At 33.8% G+C, this 18,691-nt stretch overlaps 1 protein-coding gene across 1 annotated transcript in view; it reads left to right on the top strand.

Annotated features, from left to right (window-relative positions):
* Positions 1 to 10,693: 10,693 nt before the first annotated feature.
* The window catches only part of Smp_134550 (hypothetical protein), a gene marked incomplete at its 5' end in the record, with an annotated part of 18,802 nt that continues 10,804 nt past the window's right edge, over positions 10,694 to 18,691 (top strand). Inside the window, one exon of the mRNA XM_018798732.1 lies at positions 10,694 to 10,736. Within this exon, the coding sequence (XP_018653644.1) occupies positions 10,694 to 10,736 (43 nt within the window). The remainder of the gene's footprint in view (positions 10,737 to 18,691) is intronic.

The following is an 18,691-nucleotide window of genomic DNA, read 5'->3' as shown; positions in this document are numbered from 1 at the left end:
GAACCCTCCGTATCCACCCACCCGGTTAAATAACTGGACATTTGTCCTTTCAATTTCGTAAACAACAGTAGTGCCACTATAAGGCACTGAGTAGGACTTCCTTGGGAGTGGCTGTATACGCGTGGCCATGTGAGAACATTTTAAGAACGAGAGCTGACTCTTCCTACCCACAGCCGTACCAAGGCATTTGGAGAAATTAGTATGATTTGAAGAGAGGTCTTACCATAAACTGTTTAATTAATTAAAAGAATTGGTCGATATCAAATGAAGTTTGAGATTTGGCAGTTATACATATTGATTACTTTATCTGAAACTGAACTTATGATATTCAACGTTCAAGGATAAACACAATACCTATGAAATACGTAGTCGAAAAACTGATGATTCATATTTTCATTATGCTCTTAGACTCATTTTCACCCCATTTCACTAGCAAATGGCTATTAGGACTCAGTAGCTAAGTGGACAACGTAATGGCGTTTGAAGCGAATGGTACTGAATTCGACTCCCAGAATGAACATCAACTCTGAGATGCAGGTACATCCATCTGACTCGTTCCAGATAAGACGAAAAGCTGCTAACTACTATTCATCTTTGCTTAGAAATTAAGAATTTGATTTCAACAAATTCCACCGTAAGAGTTAACCGAATATGGTATTAATTTCAGTGATTTAACAATGTAAAATACTGTATTTTATACGTCGTTCTTAGTTGGAAATGATCTATACAAAACTTTTAAAAAAGGACTTGTGCTAAATAATATTTGTTAACCTTTAGACCATCAAGATATCAACTAATGGTTTATATGTTCAACTTTAATCGAATAATGATATAACGCAGTCATCTTTCATTTTTATCGGTGAGCAATCGTCTTACACTGAAAGTAGTTGAACTTCACTGTTCACGACTTTTTACTAGAATTCTACTAATTACTGTTCTAGGTTTGATTCTTAGTGAGATTATAGATGTTCACTTCCATTGAGGTATCTCATACTAAGAAAAATCTACTGTCCAGAGCCACCTGGTTTCCGATGGTCATTTAATTAGGATAGGTCCGTGTTGTAAACTATAAAATCCAACAATCTCCACAAACCTTCATGTGATAAATATTCATTCTGTTACAATAAACAATTATCAGCATTCGTTGTACAATATTACAATAAATATTTCCTTAATATATATCCTAACACATTCAAGAATGCTTCTAACAGTTAGAATCTGTCAACAACATTCGATTAACTTCGTTATCATCAATATACATAAGGCTTTAATTCCCATATACATTTTTTCCTCTCGTTTTGTTGATGAATAGAATTACGCTACGGACTAAAGCATTTCCACATATAATCTTTTTATATTGGTGCACTAGTACATTGAGTAAGTATTCACCAATACTGTTAAAGAGTACACAAATACCCATGGTTTAAGTCCGTATAGACTCAGAAGATGCCAGGAATTGTTTTATTTAACCAGTATAGAATAGAAGCTTTTCAGAAACATCTAGAAAACGATGAAACATGTGCCACATTTTTTAATGGGATGTTTACTCATACTGTTATTATGTTTAGTATTTTCCCCTCAAACTTTCAGAAATCCAAAATTACGCATAACTTAATATATTCCTTTGAACTTCTATATATAATCAGACGCTGGAATAAAGCTTTTACGCACATATCTCATCTATTCTCTATTGTATTGTAGTGAATAAGAAGATGGGCGGGGACAATGGAATGTATTTAAGCACAAATAACAAACTACATTATTGAAATCTGATAACCATACAGTATACAGTTGATTTGTAAAATAACAATCAATGGTCTAGATCTTAACTATTCCTTCTGCAAATATCAGTCCATCTTCCCTGATTTCATTGTTCATGCATTTTCATACCGATTGAGCTTCATTCCTGTGCTATCCTTATTAATCTTCTGTCAAAATACATTCTATGTTTGACCATCACCATATACTACTTACGTGGATAGAAGTAGACCACACCACAGTACTAGTTGACGCGTAGAAGTACTCGTGGTTATAAGAACCACTTAGGAAGGTATTCTTTAGTGTTTCTAAAACAAACTCACCATTCAATTTAAACAAAATTGTAACTGATGAATTGAGTATAATATTTTCAGAATTAGATAAATAACTAAATAAAACATTTGAATAGGCAGCAGTTCCGTTCATTTAAACCAGTACTTATATCATTTTAAGGTTGCATGTAGCTGAAAATAGAATAGATGAAATGAATGAACTCATCCTATTCAGATGAAGAGTTTTGTACTCTGAGCTGGATAGTTTGATCGTGGAGCTTTCATCATTCTTCTGAACGACATCATCAGTACAAAATTCACTATCTCATCCTATTCTACTACGCTTGTTTTACTTGATTTATGAAAATTTATGAAGGTGGAAATTATAATACTAAAAATACACGTAAACTAGAGTTACATATTACATCTGCAGTGAACAAGATTATAAGTGGGGACAATCGAATGTATCCGAATACAACATTACAGAACATTTTAGAAAAATCCGAGTATCATACAGTAAGTACTTCATTTGCAAAATGTCAATTATTTGTCTAAAACTTGAATGTTCCTTCGTTTTCACACTAATCACTTTCTGTACTCGTTCTCTTTTCTTCGGTGTTCTTAACCTTTTGCCACCAGACATTTCACTTTTGATTACATACTACTTATATCTGTCGATGTCAGTAGCACAAACCATACATCTTCTCTTTATTTACCTCATTTTACATTTATTCTAGAAAACAGTTGATATGTTTGGTTCAATTTTTTTGGGGAAAAACGTTATTCAAGTTATCTTATTTGTTCCATGTTAGGACACATTTTGTTTATACTTTCAGTAGCTGATATTCCTAGATTTTATACAAGTTTCCATTTGTTTGCTACATAATTATCAGAAAGGAATTTTGTGAAGATTATAGTAATTCAACAGTTTAATCCATAAGTCAGTTGTAGCTAGGCCACCATGGTTAACTTGGAAACACCGGACGGCTGTTTCGTTTTATTGTGGGACTCCTCAACAGTGCCCATCCATGATTCCGTCTCGTGAGATTCAATCCCAGGACCTATCAGTCTCGCGCGCGAGCGCTTAACCTCTAGAACTACTGAGCTGGCCGGCATCCAACAGTGTTGATGTTTAACTACAACCAATCCAGGAAATTGAACGACACACCCACCATTGTCTTCAGTGAGTTACTATCTCAACTATTAAAATTACCATAATATCCATAAAACCCCTTATGATATTAATCAACATATCCTCACTAGTAACTGGCTCCAAGAGGTATTTTTTGGAGTTCTAGTGAGAAGCAGTGACCAGTAAAATTGATTTTCCATTGATTTATCTATGTTCATTTTAATAATTAAAAAGAAATAATATTGAATTACTAGATTGATAGTCTAAGATGGAAACTATTTTCTTTCTAGAATGATATCACTACTTTAGGAAGTCATGACATTTAAGAAGTATCGATTAAATATTTTGTTCTAGTTTAGGATGATTTATTTACAGCATACCCAAAACTACATCAGAAATCGAACCAAGGACCTTTAAGTTCCTGTTGGTTACCATTTTTAATTCGAGTGAATGGTTTTGATAGGTCTTTCCTTCTCTGTCAATATGTAATTAAATCTTGTCTATTACATTTTCTGAATAAGATTTTGTTTAACCATTGCCACTCCAATCACTGGCTACGAAATATTTTATTGTTATAACTAATTAACTAATAAATTTCCTTGGTTATTGTTTGCTTGAATCTTCCGATTGATGTTTAGGATTGTAATTGATCAATCGTTTATTGACATATGTGCATGATGTGCGTATTGCCTCGATGTTTTCTTAAGTCACAAGCAATATAAACAATGATGGATGGTGGCTACTAAACAATATCAAGTGAATTCAAACTTCACCCCATTATACAAGCAACTGACTACCAGGACTCAGTAGGTAAGTGGATAACGTGATGGATTTTGAAGTGAACGGTATTGAGTTCGTGTTTCAGAATGAACATCAAATCTGAGATTCAAATACATTCAGCGGACTCGTTTCAAATAGAACAAAAAGTACATCAAACCAAATTCCACTATTAGTCACCATCCATGTTTGTTGATAACTAATTGCTATTAAAAAAAATCTGTTATTATATAATTTGTTTTATTAAACCGATAATAAGAAACTGTTACATAATCTATTTAATAAAACTTGTAAAGTTGTTAAATGCTTGTCATCATGAAGTGGAAAGGGAAAAAGACAATCTCTACATTGAATGTAACAAAATCTTATTCATTAAGACTTGTTACAAGACCATAATAGAAAAAGAAGAAGGAAACAAAATAAAGGAATCTGTGAAATTCTTCTTCTAAGGAAAAAAACCCACCATTACTTTATCTAATTCTTTGAGATGGGGGTTATAATTGAATAGCGGTATCTTTTAATATTATATCAATGGCAATATTAATCCATTAGTTTATTACTATTACTTCTTTTTATACGGTTTTATGCTAATGTTGGCTTTTATCTTCGTTTATATACTTTTGTAACACTTCATAGAGACTCATATGAACATTGCTAAGGAGTCCTACACTAGGACGAAACAGCCGTCCAGTACTTCCAAGTTTTCTATGATGGTCTAGCTTCAATTGACTCATGAACTCAACTATGAAATTACTATAATCTCCATGAAACTTCTTTTATATGTTTTCAAGTTATAAATAGTTTAAATATAAAATAATTTACTACTCATTACATCTAATTGTTATATCCCGTGGAGAATTACGAATGGTAACTTTTGAGAACTATTTATGGACCAATATGATATGTATATTTCCTATTGAATAGTTGTTAAGTAACTCAACTATTCATATTCATGTTCTTCTTATTATGACCTTTATTTTGACCCATAGACTATTACTGTACGATTTACCATTCCTGAGTTATACCCAATCGATTAATTACTGTGTCCCCCCTATTCACAGCTACATTTAGCTGAGTCTTGTACAAATGTTATTTTCTATTTTATGGTACGATGTAGTCTGTTTGTTTGGTATATAAACCCAGTATGTTTGACAATAATGATTCATATCACAGAGGCTATTATTGTTGTTCTGGACTTAACTGCCTTGGCTAGGCAGAAAGCAGGACCGACAAGTGCTCTAGGCTGCTCATACGGTTTACAAAGTTGCTTGATAAAATAGAAAAACCATACTCTGATACCTCATTTGCAAGATATTCATTAATGGTTTCAGGCTTCATTGTTCCTGGATTTCCACACCAATTACTTTCTGTTTCTATTCTTCTCAAACTTCTGCTGCCAGATATTCTATTCCTGAATCACGATATATACTACTCATGTCGATATAAGTAGCTCACACCATGCAGGTATATACTATGTATATTTAAATGCATAAAGCTGAACAAACTAGATGGAAAATAAAACAAACAAATGAATTGAAAGTTAGGACTTGACATAAAAAATTTCTAGGGTAATCTACATCATAGTATACATTACTTATCGATTAACTTGTCGGAAAATAGCCGGAAATGCGGAAAATAACACATTATATGAATATTGAAATGTGTCAGATAAAACAACCATGTCGTTCTTTTTATATACAAGCAGCTCACTGAATATCTCTTATCATCACCCCTTATTTTACATTTGTAAATGCTATTAATGATTTGATTGACAAATTTCCGGAGAATAATCGAAATAGTTTTCAATTTATCAGATTCTGTATAAGCTTCATTCAGAAAAGAAATAACATATGGTAGTTGATTAAAATTTTACCATTGAAAACCTGGAAGTGCTGGGCGACTGTTTCGTTCTAGTGTGGCACGCCTCAGCAGTGTTTATTTACGATCCCACACGTGGGACTCGAAACCAAAACCTTTGGTCTCGCTCGCAACTGGTCTGCCTCTAGACTACTGAACTGGCATCCGACAGTGTAATGTCTAACTTCAACCAATCTAGGATATTGTTTGTTTAACAAATATTAAAATTCAATAATCTTCAACTCTTTTGAGCGTGAAGTACATCTCTTAAATACAAACTATACTGTAGTAACTCATTGCGTATTCCTTTAAAGTGATTTTTATTCATTTGACCTTCAGTACATTTTACATGGCATTAATTCAGCGTAGTTGTTTTGTTTGTTTAACTTTATTCCATTGTACTATATGACAACCTGATAGTCATTAAATGTCACTTAAATATAATAGGATGAATACTGGTATGAACTAGTCTTTTTTGGTCTCTACCAAATAAATCTTCCTCCAACGATCTGTCTTCTGGTATAGAGGGAACTAGGAGAGAAAGTAGTTTTACTATCCTAATCTTGAGGTTTAGTTAAGAGTTATAGTTATTATCAATCTTTAGATTATATATTACGTCGTTCTTACTAAACGTTAACTTCAAGAGATAATTCCAGAAGTTCTAGCTAAAAATGTTTAGAATTTCAAATGGTTATAGTATTTTGTTTGGTTGAAATTATCCTTCATCTTCAACATGTTCTATGGAGAAAGATTGTCTATTTTGCTGTTCACTCATTGAGTGACAAGTGGACATTTAAATATCCTTTTCATCAGAGATTTCATTTCAAGTCTATGGAGTTATCTGCGATTGTCTGCTAAAGTTTATAGTATTCGGTTATTATATATGAGATATATCATTTTGTCTGTGAAATATCATGTATACTATACCCTTGTTTCTTCTTGTGTACTTTGTATAGCGCATTTATTGTAAAATTGTGTATCAGTGTTTATATATCAAAGTCTTCAATAGAACTTTGTTCAATATTAACACAATAAGATCTGTATTACAGATTAAGAGTATCTTCATCCATAAGAATTATGACGCCTCATGGTGAAAGCCGAGATTCTCCAGAAGTCACGAGGCCGATGACTAGCCTTACAACCAGAGCAACCATTAATTTAGGTACATGGAATTTTTGGACAATGTGGGAGACCGAGAGAACCAATCAAATAGCAATGGAAATGAAGAGATATAACTTGGCGGTGCTAGGAATAAGTTAAACCTATTGGACTCATGCAGGACAGAAAAGAATTGATTCGAGAGAGATGCTGTTTTACTCTGGCCATGAAAGTGAAAATGCTCCGCACACTTAGGAAGTTGCTGTGATACTGTCTAAAGAAGCACGTTAAGCACTTATAAATCTACTGAAAACAGTTTAATTAAATTTCATGAGGTAAGTTTGAAACCCATCAGTAATCTTTGGATCAATACAAAAAACACCGAGAAAATCTTTCATTCACGCAATAAAGTACTCAGAAGAAGGTTAATATCTCAGCATTTAATTAGAAACTAGTCTAATCTTTACTTCAACAACATATATCAATGCTGATAGCGTTAGGACCATTTCAGTTTACGGACTGGAAATCATTTCAATGTACAGGTAAGAACTCACTGTAAAACTTAATGTGTCTAGCTAAAGGAATTAGTTAATCATCAACCTACTTTCACCTATTGTAACATTTAGTTCATGGATTTGTGTTTTTTTCTGTCCACCTTCGTATAAATGAGTAAACATTTGAATAGCATTGAAGATGAAAATTATTGCATTCTTTAGATATTATAATCAGAAGGGGTTTCGTGGATCAGTTGAAGTTAGACATTAACTCTGTTGGATGCCAGCCAGCTCAGTGGTCTAGAGGTAAAATGCTCTGGCGCGAGACTGGTAGGCCCTCTGTTCGTGGGTTCGCGAGTGCGGGATCGTGGATGCGCACTGATGAGGAGTCCCATAATAGGACGAAACGGCCGTCCAGTGCTTCCAGGTTTTCCATGGTTGTCTAGCTTCAATTGACTCAGGCTTTCAAGTCTTTAAATATCTAAATTATAATTAGGAACAGTTTGTGTCATCTCGTAGATGGGTCCAAATTAAGACGAAACGCGTTTACTAAATCTCACTACTAACTGCATATCTTTTAATAAAGTTATATTCGTCACATGTTACGTCAGATAAATAAATGACACTGTTTCTGAAAACGTCCCAATAAAAGCAATTTACATAAGGAGTGAGTTAAATATTATATCATAATAATCTGTAAAAGACTTTTACTGTATCCAATTCCTATCAACAACTTTTCAGGATATTTTAATAGTCGAGATCATGAGTCGATGCAAGCTAGACCACCAAGGAAAACCTGAAAGCATTCGACGGCCGTTTCAACCTATTCTGGGAATCCTCAAACGTGCGCATTCACGATATCGTCCCGAAAGATCCAAACCCAGGACTTATCAGTGTCGATTGCGAGCGCTTGATCTCTAGAACCACTGAGTTGACCGGCATCCAACAGTGTTAATATTTAACTTCAATCGATCCACGAAATTGAGGTACACATCTACCATTGTCTTTAGTGAGTTACTATCTCACAACAGACCTGGTTGAACTCCACTAGTGATTGCTTCTCACCAGAACTCCAGGAAATACCTTATGGAGATAGTCACTAGTGAGAATATGTTGATTAATATCAGAAGGGGTTTTGTGGATATTACAGTAATTTTAATAGTTGAGATCATGAATCAAGTGGTTTTATAAAATGTAGAAACAATACATCATTTGAACATCTTTCTTGATTTTTCCTTTAAATACTTCAACATTCTTCCAATCCTGATGTTATTCTGATTTCTCTTTTCTTTTCCTTTCTCTTCTATGAATTTCAATCTTCTGCTGGTAAGTATTTCATTTTCAATTCCTGATACATACTACTTATATCCATCCGTATAAGTAGTACAATTATCAAAAGACTAATTTCTGAACGAAGAATATTCTTTTCGATAAATTCCATTCAGATTCTACAATTATATATCCAAATTATCAATCCGAAAAAAGTAATAATACAAAGATTTGTGAATAAAGATAAGAGACACATTTACATTTGACTACGAATGGTCGTAGGTACAATAGTCGAATTAGGTCATCCAATAGCTAAGATTACTGTTGATTAAATGGCTTTGAGTTTGGCCAGGGGAATAAGAGTGGTCGGAGATATTTCTTCTGTACTCATAGCTCCTGTTACTTCATCCTGATGGCTACTGCCTGAGCCGTTTGAAGGACTTTAAGCCTGACAAGCTTTGGCGAAATTTTACTGACCCTACAAATAATTGAAATGGATCGGTTTTTACTGGCACTATGACCAGTTTGTACTAAATGGGCGAAAACCGAGCTGTTTACTCTCTTCACCAAACCTTTGTTTAGCCAAACTGGGAGGTGTTCGCGAGCACGAAAATGTAAATTCCTAGAACTTCGACCAATATAACTTGTTCCATAGGAGCAGTCGAACTGATAAATACAAAATGAAGTGGTCATTCTAGGTAATTCATCTTCAATGTCACCATTGGGTGCGTAGAAAACACTTAACGTAGTTCACCCGCGTTGAAAGACTTTTGGATTGTTCCGCCTAATCTCTAAGTTAGTATTTCATTAACTGCATCTCTTCTGAATTGTCGGCACATGAACAGGGACTTCTTCTTGACCGTTTGAATTTCACCTATTTTCACTTTCGTTATCACCGTTCTCCTTCAGAGCATTATGCAAGGTGTTTAGCTCATTTTCAACTACATCCACAAAACATATAGTGCGCATTCAGTAACTAAGGTTTTTGATCAAGTTTCGTTTATACTGTACAATTATCATTGGAATGCATCAACTCTAAATCAAATCTTATTCCTGGTATTTGTTGCTGAGTAATAACCGATATCATGCTTGTCTAATACTTTCAGTATTGATCGAATTCCATCCATTGAGTTACATTACATTCTGACATAAATTGATGTATCTTTTAAAATAATTTAACAAATGAAAACTTTCCAAAAATGTAAAATTCTAACTCCTACAAAACCCTAATTCATTCAACCATAGTTACAATTCACATCGTTAACGGAAATTTATATTCGCAACAAGGTTGATTTCACACTAATCATATATTTAATGATCTTTTAACAACAACAAAAACAAAGAGAAAAGAGAAAAAAAGGAAAAATATTCAATTGAGTCAATCGAAGCTAGACCACCATGGAAAACCTGGAAGCATTGGACGGCCGTTTCGTCCCATTATGGGACTCCTCAGTGGCAGTACGCATACACGATCCCGCACTCGCGAGATTCGAACCCAGGACCTACCAGTCTCGCGCGTGATCTCTTAACCGATAGACCGCTGAGCTAGTCGGCATCCAACAGTGGTAATGTTTAACTTCAATCAATCCACGATGCTTGAGCAATTGTTCATCAATTGTCTGATCTGTATTCAATTATGTCATCATATATTCATTCATGTATATGATTATGCGTAGGATTATTTACTTGTATACATTTTGTACAATTAGACATTTTAATACAAAGTTATCACTAAGCCAATTAGTTTTTTTAAATATTGTTCGTTTTTCTTTTTTCTTTTTCTTTTTTTTAAAAAAATTCAACCAATCAAAGATTTATTTTGTTTTCCCGTCATAGTAACATACAAACACAGTGAATTGTATGGGAATATAAATAACTTATATAAATAGGTAAATATATAAACAAATGAGACACCATTAGTTAAACAAACTATTCAACCTTCCATAAATAATATTCTGTCATATTATTACATAATTCAAGTTTTTTTCTTTTTTGGGAAAACGAAAATTTGGAACCGATTTCGAACAAGGATCACAATGAATCAGTTTATGGTTACATCAGTATTGATCTTCGTAATTGGTAGGTATATATATCAATGGATAATGAAACATTGAATAATACTCTTTTCATTGATAATATTGTTTATTTTTACTTATTTATGACGATTAGCTTTATTTAATATTAAATTTTTGATAGGATATAGATATCTCAGTATAAAGTATTTCGAGATAGCGGAGAAGATTTGTAGCTTGGGTGGGTGATTTGGGATGAAGTTTTGTTCGCTGAGCTGGATGGTTTGGTCATGGAGCATTCATCGTTCTTCTGAACGACATCATCAGCACAAACTTCGAGTAGAAGTGCAGTGTTTGTGCCGATGATGTCATTCAGAAGGACCATGAAAGCTTCACGAGCAAACCATCCAGCTCAGAGAACAAAACTCCATCAAAATAAAGTATTTCACTAAGTTTCCGTTTCTTACTTCTTGGTCGATCCTGACGATGAATATTAAGTGATCGCCAGTTAGATGTTAACAGTTAAGGGATAGACATCCGAAAAATATGCATTCTTTTCGTTGCATATTGCCAGCAACCACGATATCTCTGATTGAGCTTATTTGTAACTTGTACAATGAAAAGTTGTACACTTTCCACAAATGCACCTGAATAGGTTATGCGATTAATAGACATAAAGATGTAATAAAACAAACAAACAAACAACAGATAAGTTGTTGAAATATCTAAATGATAGGAACAGATAGCTCAGATGTTCAAGCAAGCTGCCAAAGTTTACTTTTATTAAATGGAATGAATTGATCTGTTTTTTTTTATCTGAACAGATAAACTTTTCATGAAGTAAAATAATCGACAATCGACGTTAAACAATTTTGACTATTAGATGGTTTAAAGCAATTAGTCCTTTTGATAAATTTCTATAGTGTAATAAGAAGACAAAGATTATCAGAACTGTGATGAGATTCATTTAGTATTGTTTGTTTGAATCTTCCCATTGATGTTAAGAACTGCAACTGGTCAGTCTCTAATTGGCATATGTGCATACTGTGAATATTGCCTCGATATAGCCTTAATTCACAAGCACTGTAAACAAAGATGGATAGGACGAAACGCGCATCCTGGATTCGACTGCTAGCCACTATCCATCTTACTTTGCTATATGGTGAGATATTAGTGCAATACATTTCGAACAATCTGATCACACTTTATATACTTGTTAAGAACATTTATATATAAAAATAAAAGGTCAACTAGACTGGAAAAAGGGGGGGCAAGAGGAGACAAGCATAATAATAATAAAAATAATGTGAAAACAATGTGAAACCTAATAAGCTAATATTACCAAGGTACGTTTAAGGTGAGAACAAACTGTTTTTTGGAATACACAAAGAGGGTTTGAATTATCGTACGGATAAGGCCTTAATAAACCTTAGTATGCAACCTTTTACACTTTTATACAACACCATAAAAGCCGAGTTAAGATCAATCTTGTGTCCAGTATTGATTATATGTTATCAGTATCCAAAATAATGATTGAACAAGTTTGTTTACATTATTTAATGACAAATCTGGTGTTTCCTAGTTTTAATTGTCTCAGTGGTAACGTTTTCTTTTTTTTTTTGGTACAAACGTATTACATAAAACATAAGTCAAATGTTCACGAAATGTTTTATTATCTTTTAAACAATAAAAATCTCTAAATTCAATTAGTATTGTTGGTTTGAATCTTCCCATTGATGTTTAGGACATCAACTGGTCAGTCTCTTATTAGCCATATGTGCATACTGTGCGTATTGCCTCGATATAGCCTAAATTCACAAGCATTATAAGCAAAGATGGACTCAGTAGCTAAGTGGATAACGTGATGACGTTTGAAGCGAAAAGTACTAGTTTCGAGTCCCAGAGTGAATATCAGCTCTCAGGTGTAGTTACATCCAGCTGACGAGTCCCAAATAAGGTCCTGGATTCCACTGCTAGCTACTGTCCATCTTACCAATATCGTGTTGATAATTAGCAAAACCTAACTGATTATTCAATATTGTACCTAGAATAGATCATATTATATATCTAATATTTTATAGGATGACCTAATAGTAAGATTTAGTAGGTGTTTTACTTTTTATTTTGAGCCTCGTTAACTAGATGCATCCACTTTCAAGTTTTCACGTGTCTAGAGGATAACCAAACACAGCAGCTATTGCCTAAATCACCACGGAATTATTTATCAGGGTTTTGGTTTAATATAACTATAGATTGTATGAACGAGTATCATAGATCTATACAATTAAGGTTTCTAATTTCCTTGTTATTGATATTCAGGACTCCGGGTTCGAGTTCAAGTATAAACATTGGAACAAATCTTTACTGACATCCTAACAACTATAACAGAATACATCAAAAATCGATCCCTAAACTTCACTATTAGTCACTATATAATTTCATTATTTACTACAATAAGATTCAAAATAATTCTATCATGAAGATTAAGATGTATGTTGACAATTAAGTCCATTATAATAATGATATGTAGCTTCTATATTCGATCTTGTGTGAGACAATAGGTAAACATATATAAAGAGTTATGAACCCGAAAATAACAGATTTTCGATCATTCTTATATATCTTGTTATAAATGGCTGAACTCAGCATTATTATAATTTTCCCACCTCGTTGTTGCTACAATTCCAATGCATACATTGTATTAGTGATTGTTCAACTCTGTTATTTATTTTAGACTATGGGTAATACTAGTCGTTATTGACAGGTAGTGATATAATTCAAACATTTTATTAGTTATTTTGTACTGCATATGACAATGTATTATTTTATATAGTTGAAATTATGAGTCATTTGAAGCTAGACCACCATGGAAAATGTGGAAACACTGGACGGCCGTTTCGTCATATTGTGGGACTCCTCAACAGTGCGCATCCACAATTCCGCCTCTCGAGATTCGAGATATCAACTCACTGAAGAGATTGGTGAATGGTTGCTCAATTTCGTGGAGTGATTGATGTTAGACATCAACACCGTTGTATGCCGGCCAGCTCAGTGGTCTATCTGTTAAGCGATCGCGCGCGAGACTGATAGATCCTGGGTTCGAATCTCGTGAGACAGGATCGTGGATGCGCACTGATGAGGAGTCCCACAATAGAACAAAACGGCCGTCGAGTGCTTCCAGGTTTTCCATGGTGGTCTAGCTTCAATTGACTCATGATTTCAACTATAGAAAATTGCTAAAATCTCCACGAAACCCCCTTTCTGATAATGTATTATTTACTTACTTGTGTCTGTTTGAAACAGAGAAAGACAGTTCCAATTCCTCGTTTTATCATCAAATAATTTTGAAATTATCATACTTTTGAGTGTCCTTCTTGGTGATATCAAATTAAAGAGAAAGAATAATTGTATATGGACTATAACTTGGCGGCCTGCTTAAACATCTGGGCTACCTGTTCCTGTCATCTATATATTTCAACAAGTTATCTAATATTGTTTGTTTTAATACATCATTATGGCTATTAAGCACACAACCTATTCAGGTGCGTTTCTGAAAACTGTACAACCTTTCTCTGTAAAGGTTACAAAAGGACTAATCAGAGATGTCGTGTTTGCTGGGAACATGCAGCAAAAAGAATATACATTATTCATATGTCGATTGACTGAACTGCTGACATCCAACTGGCGATCACTGAATGTTTATCATCAGGAGCAACGAAGAAATAAGAAACGTAAACATGTTGAAATACTTTATGCTGAGAATTCGATTTTGTACCAAATAATATAATATTGAATAAAGCTAATAATAATAATAATAATAACTTAAAGCATATCGTTTATGGGCGGAAATGGATATATAGTAATACTTGTAGTATACTTAATCGATCTTTCTCAGCTAGATAGATCGACAACTAACATACAATGACACTTCAAGTAGAACAGTTGAACCCAATTAAGAATAGTAATGATTGGACTTTGTTAGAGACCTTTTATGTCTTAATAATAGACATGAATAGTAGTGAACATTATAGAGTATATGAAATTATATAAGACAAAGGTACCAAAATGAATAAAATGGATGAGAATCAACAACTGAATATGTTATATAGTTGAAATCGTCAGTCAATTGAAGCTAGACCATCATGGAAAACGTGGAAGCACTGGATCATGAGATCGTGGATGTGCACTGCTGAGGAGTCCCATAATAGGACAAAACGCGCGTCAAACTGTATTCCACTGCTAGCCACTATCTATCTTTGCTTATAATGCTTGTGAATTAAGGCTATATCGAGGCAATACGCACAGTACGCACATATGCCAATAAGAGACTGACCAGTTGATGTTCTAAACATCAATGGGAAGATTCAAGTAAACAATACTAAATGAATTTAATATTTAGTAATGACAGTCATAAATAGGTACACTGAAACTTATATCTTGGACTTATCGCTATATATAATGGTTATTGATTTAAAAAGGCGAAAGGTCTGTGTAACCCTTAACAACTGAGGTTTGACTACGAAGCGAATATGTATTTACAGTTTATTTTATTTAATGAATGTTTGAGTACAGTGAATGATTTAACATCAAACATGGTAGTACTAGGCGTTGATATACCGTATTTTACGATTCTATCTACATTTCGTTAGTGCATAACTATAGTTCTTCCTAATAAATAAAGGTATGTAAACCTATTTAGTGAAATTAATAAGTGTTGAATCTCAATTCAGTCTTTTCCGTCAACCATTCTTACTTAATTGGTTAATTGCTTACATTTGTAACGTCTAATGGAGCATATGCCGCCAATCAGAATTATCCAACAAACTTTAGTCTAGACATTCCTTTCCAGTTGTTTCTAAGTGCTGTTCAATTTTTCGGTGTCTGCCTCCAATTCTGAATGAAATATGTTCTTTGGTCTGCCTCTATTCCGTTTGTCTTCAGAATTCCAAGTTACGGCTTACCGGCGATTCAGTTTAATGATTTCAACGATGCGTGTTCTGTCCTCCTCCAGAGTCTTTTCTTAATTTCATTTTCAGGTGGCAGTTGGTTTGTTCTTTGCCACAGTACGTTGTTGTTGATAGTGTTCAGCTAACGGGTCTGAAGTATTTTGCATAGACAACTGTCTATATATACCTGCGCCTTTTTGACGATGATCGTCGTAGTTCCCAATTCTCAGCTTTGTACGACAGAGCTATCGTGATGTTTGTGTTCGAAATCCTAACCTTGGTGTTGTGTGACAGTTGTCTTGATTTTGAAACATGCTTAAATTGCAGGAATGCTATCCATGTCTTCCCAATCCGTGCATTCATATCTGAATCAGATCCTTCTGATTTATCAATAATATTGCCTAGGAGAGTAAAGTTTTCGACCTCTCTCAGTGCTTCTCCATCAAGTGCCATTTGATTGATGATCGATGCTTTTTTATTTCAGGATCTTGCTTTTACCCTGTGTATGTTGAGGCTTATTTCTGCAGAGACTGATGCTACACTGGCTTCATTTGTTTCTATGTATTGCATAAAAAGGCTAGGTCATCTGCGAAGTCTGAATCAGAACAATATATATAAGCGAACAATATTGTTTTCGATTAGATCCTCATCAGACTTTACTCTAATATACAGTAATATTTATATGCATATACGAAATTATTAAACCAATCAAGGCAGTTTATGAGTCAATGATAACAGTGGAATAGTTTACATAACTAAACATAATAAGTAAAAAGTACAAATCAGTAGTGTAATGACGGGTGTACTAGTTGTGATAAGAATAATAAAAGGCTTGAATCAATGTTACATAATGGCGATGGGTCAATGATTAGAAAAATATAGACAATGAAATAACATTCATAGAAATTATAAGATTACGTAATAAGAAGTGTTCAGATAATTGGACCGTGAAGCCTGGATCGTCTGATTACATCGAAGCTGTCCGTTGTAACCCATACTTCCCCTCAGATGTGAAGGTCTTCATAACTCAGTCAACAGTAAGCAGCTGTATCTAACATCGGTCTACACTTGGAATGCATCTATGAGCTACCGTCCATTCACGACTTACATTGAATGTTTGTCAATACTCGCTAGCCGTCTGACATTATTTAATCATTTTTTAAAAGAAGAGAGTATTAATGATGATCTTGATTGAAGTAAGCTAATTCATTTGCATTGAAATTCACTTACTCTTTAGTTTTTTACACTTAAATATTCCTTATTTTAAATAGATTACAAAAAGGAACCAAACTAATTGACGTTGTCATAGTAACTATAATCACTTACTGACATTATGTAATAATTGATAGGTGTGATTGAATAAGATTAAAAATTGTTCAAATTTAATTTTAAAAATAAAAAATACAAAAAAAAAACAAAAATGTCACATCTAGTTTTCTTCTAGAATAAATTACGTTTCATTATTCAATTCAGTCTGTTTATGTTCCGATGAGATGGATGAATGGTAACTGTATGAATCTATTAATGGACTAATACGATGACTATTATTTTTATTGTATGGTTGTTAAGTAGCTAAACTATGCATAATCATGTTCCTCTTATTGTAAGCTTTCTTTTGACCTATAGATTATTATTATACGATTTACCATTCTTGAGTTATGCCCAATCTATTAATTAGTCTCTCACATTCACAGCCACATTTGGCTAGTACTTGTACAAATGTTGTTTTCTATTTTATGGTATGATGTGGTCTGTTTAGTTTGTATATAAACCCTGTATGTCTGAAATACATTATTCATATCACAGAGGCTGAGATTAGTGTTTCTGGACTGGACAAGTAGGGCTAGGCAGGAAGAAGGACCGATAATGACTCTAGACTGCTAGTATGGGTTTATGCTTTAGGCGTTCGATCGATGAATCACTGTTCTCTAATTCGCGGTATCACTACGTTATATATTATTATAGCTCGTATTATGTCTTAATACCAATTGATGGTTCACATTAGTGTTGGTGAACTCTCCTAGCTAGATCATCTAATTATTCATCTGTCTTTGTCATTCTGGACAACATCATCACCAATCACTTCATGTAGAATTAGGTTTTTTTTTACATGTAGAGTCTTGTCAAAATACTAATGTAAGACAGTTTGTTGTGACTGTGGAAAAGCTACCGCTTGCTCCTTGTTCAACAGAGCAAGACTAATATGTCTGGATGCATGACTTTAGCTGAAGATTTATATATGTATCAAACACTGATTTCACCGTTGATTACTGGGTCGTGTATTTTACCCTTTCCCGCTACTTGGTTATTCTATGAGCTCTTAATCAGTTTATTTTGATGATCATTTTATAATTAATTATCTTTATAGGCTTCATTATCTTCATCTGTCTTAGTATTTGAGTTGATTATTGTATTCAGCTAACATCTGAATACATTATTTATTGAGCATTTTCGATCGGATTGATAGATTAGGTCTAATTTCATGTGTCTATTGAATTATATATTAAACTAAATCCCATTCAGTATGCTTTTAGTTATAAAGAAGTTGAATCGGAAAATGATTGTATCTTTGTTAAAAGTATCAATAAAATTAAATCTTGTGCTCTTTTGGATATGATAATAGGACCGGGTCTGTTGTGAGATAGTAACTCATTGAAGACAATAGTAAACGGTAGATGAATTTCGTGGATTGGTTGACGTTAGACATTAACAATGTTCGATGCCGGCTCAGTGGTTCGCGCATGTGACCGACAGGTCTTCGGTTCGAATCCCGTAGGCGGGATCGTGGATGAGCACTGCCACTGAGGAGTCCCGCAATAGGACGAAGCGACCGTCCAGTGCTTCCAGGTTTTCCATGGTAGTCTAGCTTTCATTGATTCATGATCTCAACTATTAAAATTACTATAATCTCCACAAAACCCCTTTTGATATTTTGATGAATAATCAAAAATCAACACAAAACATAAATATGAATCAGGAGTTTTATTTAATGTGTGTCGCTTTTACCCCCTTTTTATTGGCTTCTGGATCCTCCCATTAATGTTTAGGAATAAAGTTGATCAGTCTCTTAGAATTG

Source organism: Schistosoma mansoni, chromosome 7 (genome assembly GCF_000237925.1).
Source record: "Schistosoma mansoni strain Puerto Rico chromosome 7, complete genome".
In the NCBI taxonomy this organism is placed as follows: domain Eukaryota; kingdom Metazoa; phylum Platyhelminthes; class Trematoda; order Strigeidida; family Schistosomatidae; genus Schistosoma; species Schistosoma mansoni.
The sequence above is the reverse complement of the archived record's forward strand: the minus strand, read 5'-3'. Positions and strand labels throughout refer to the sequence as shown.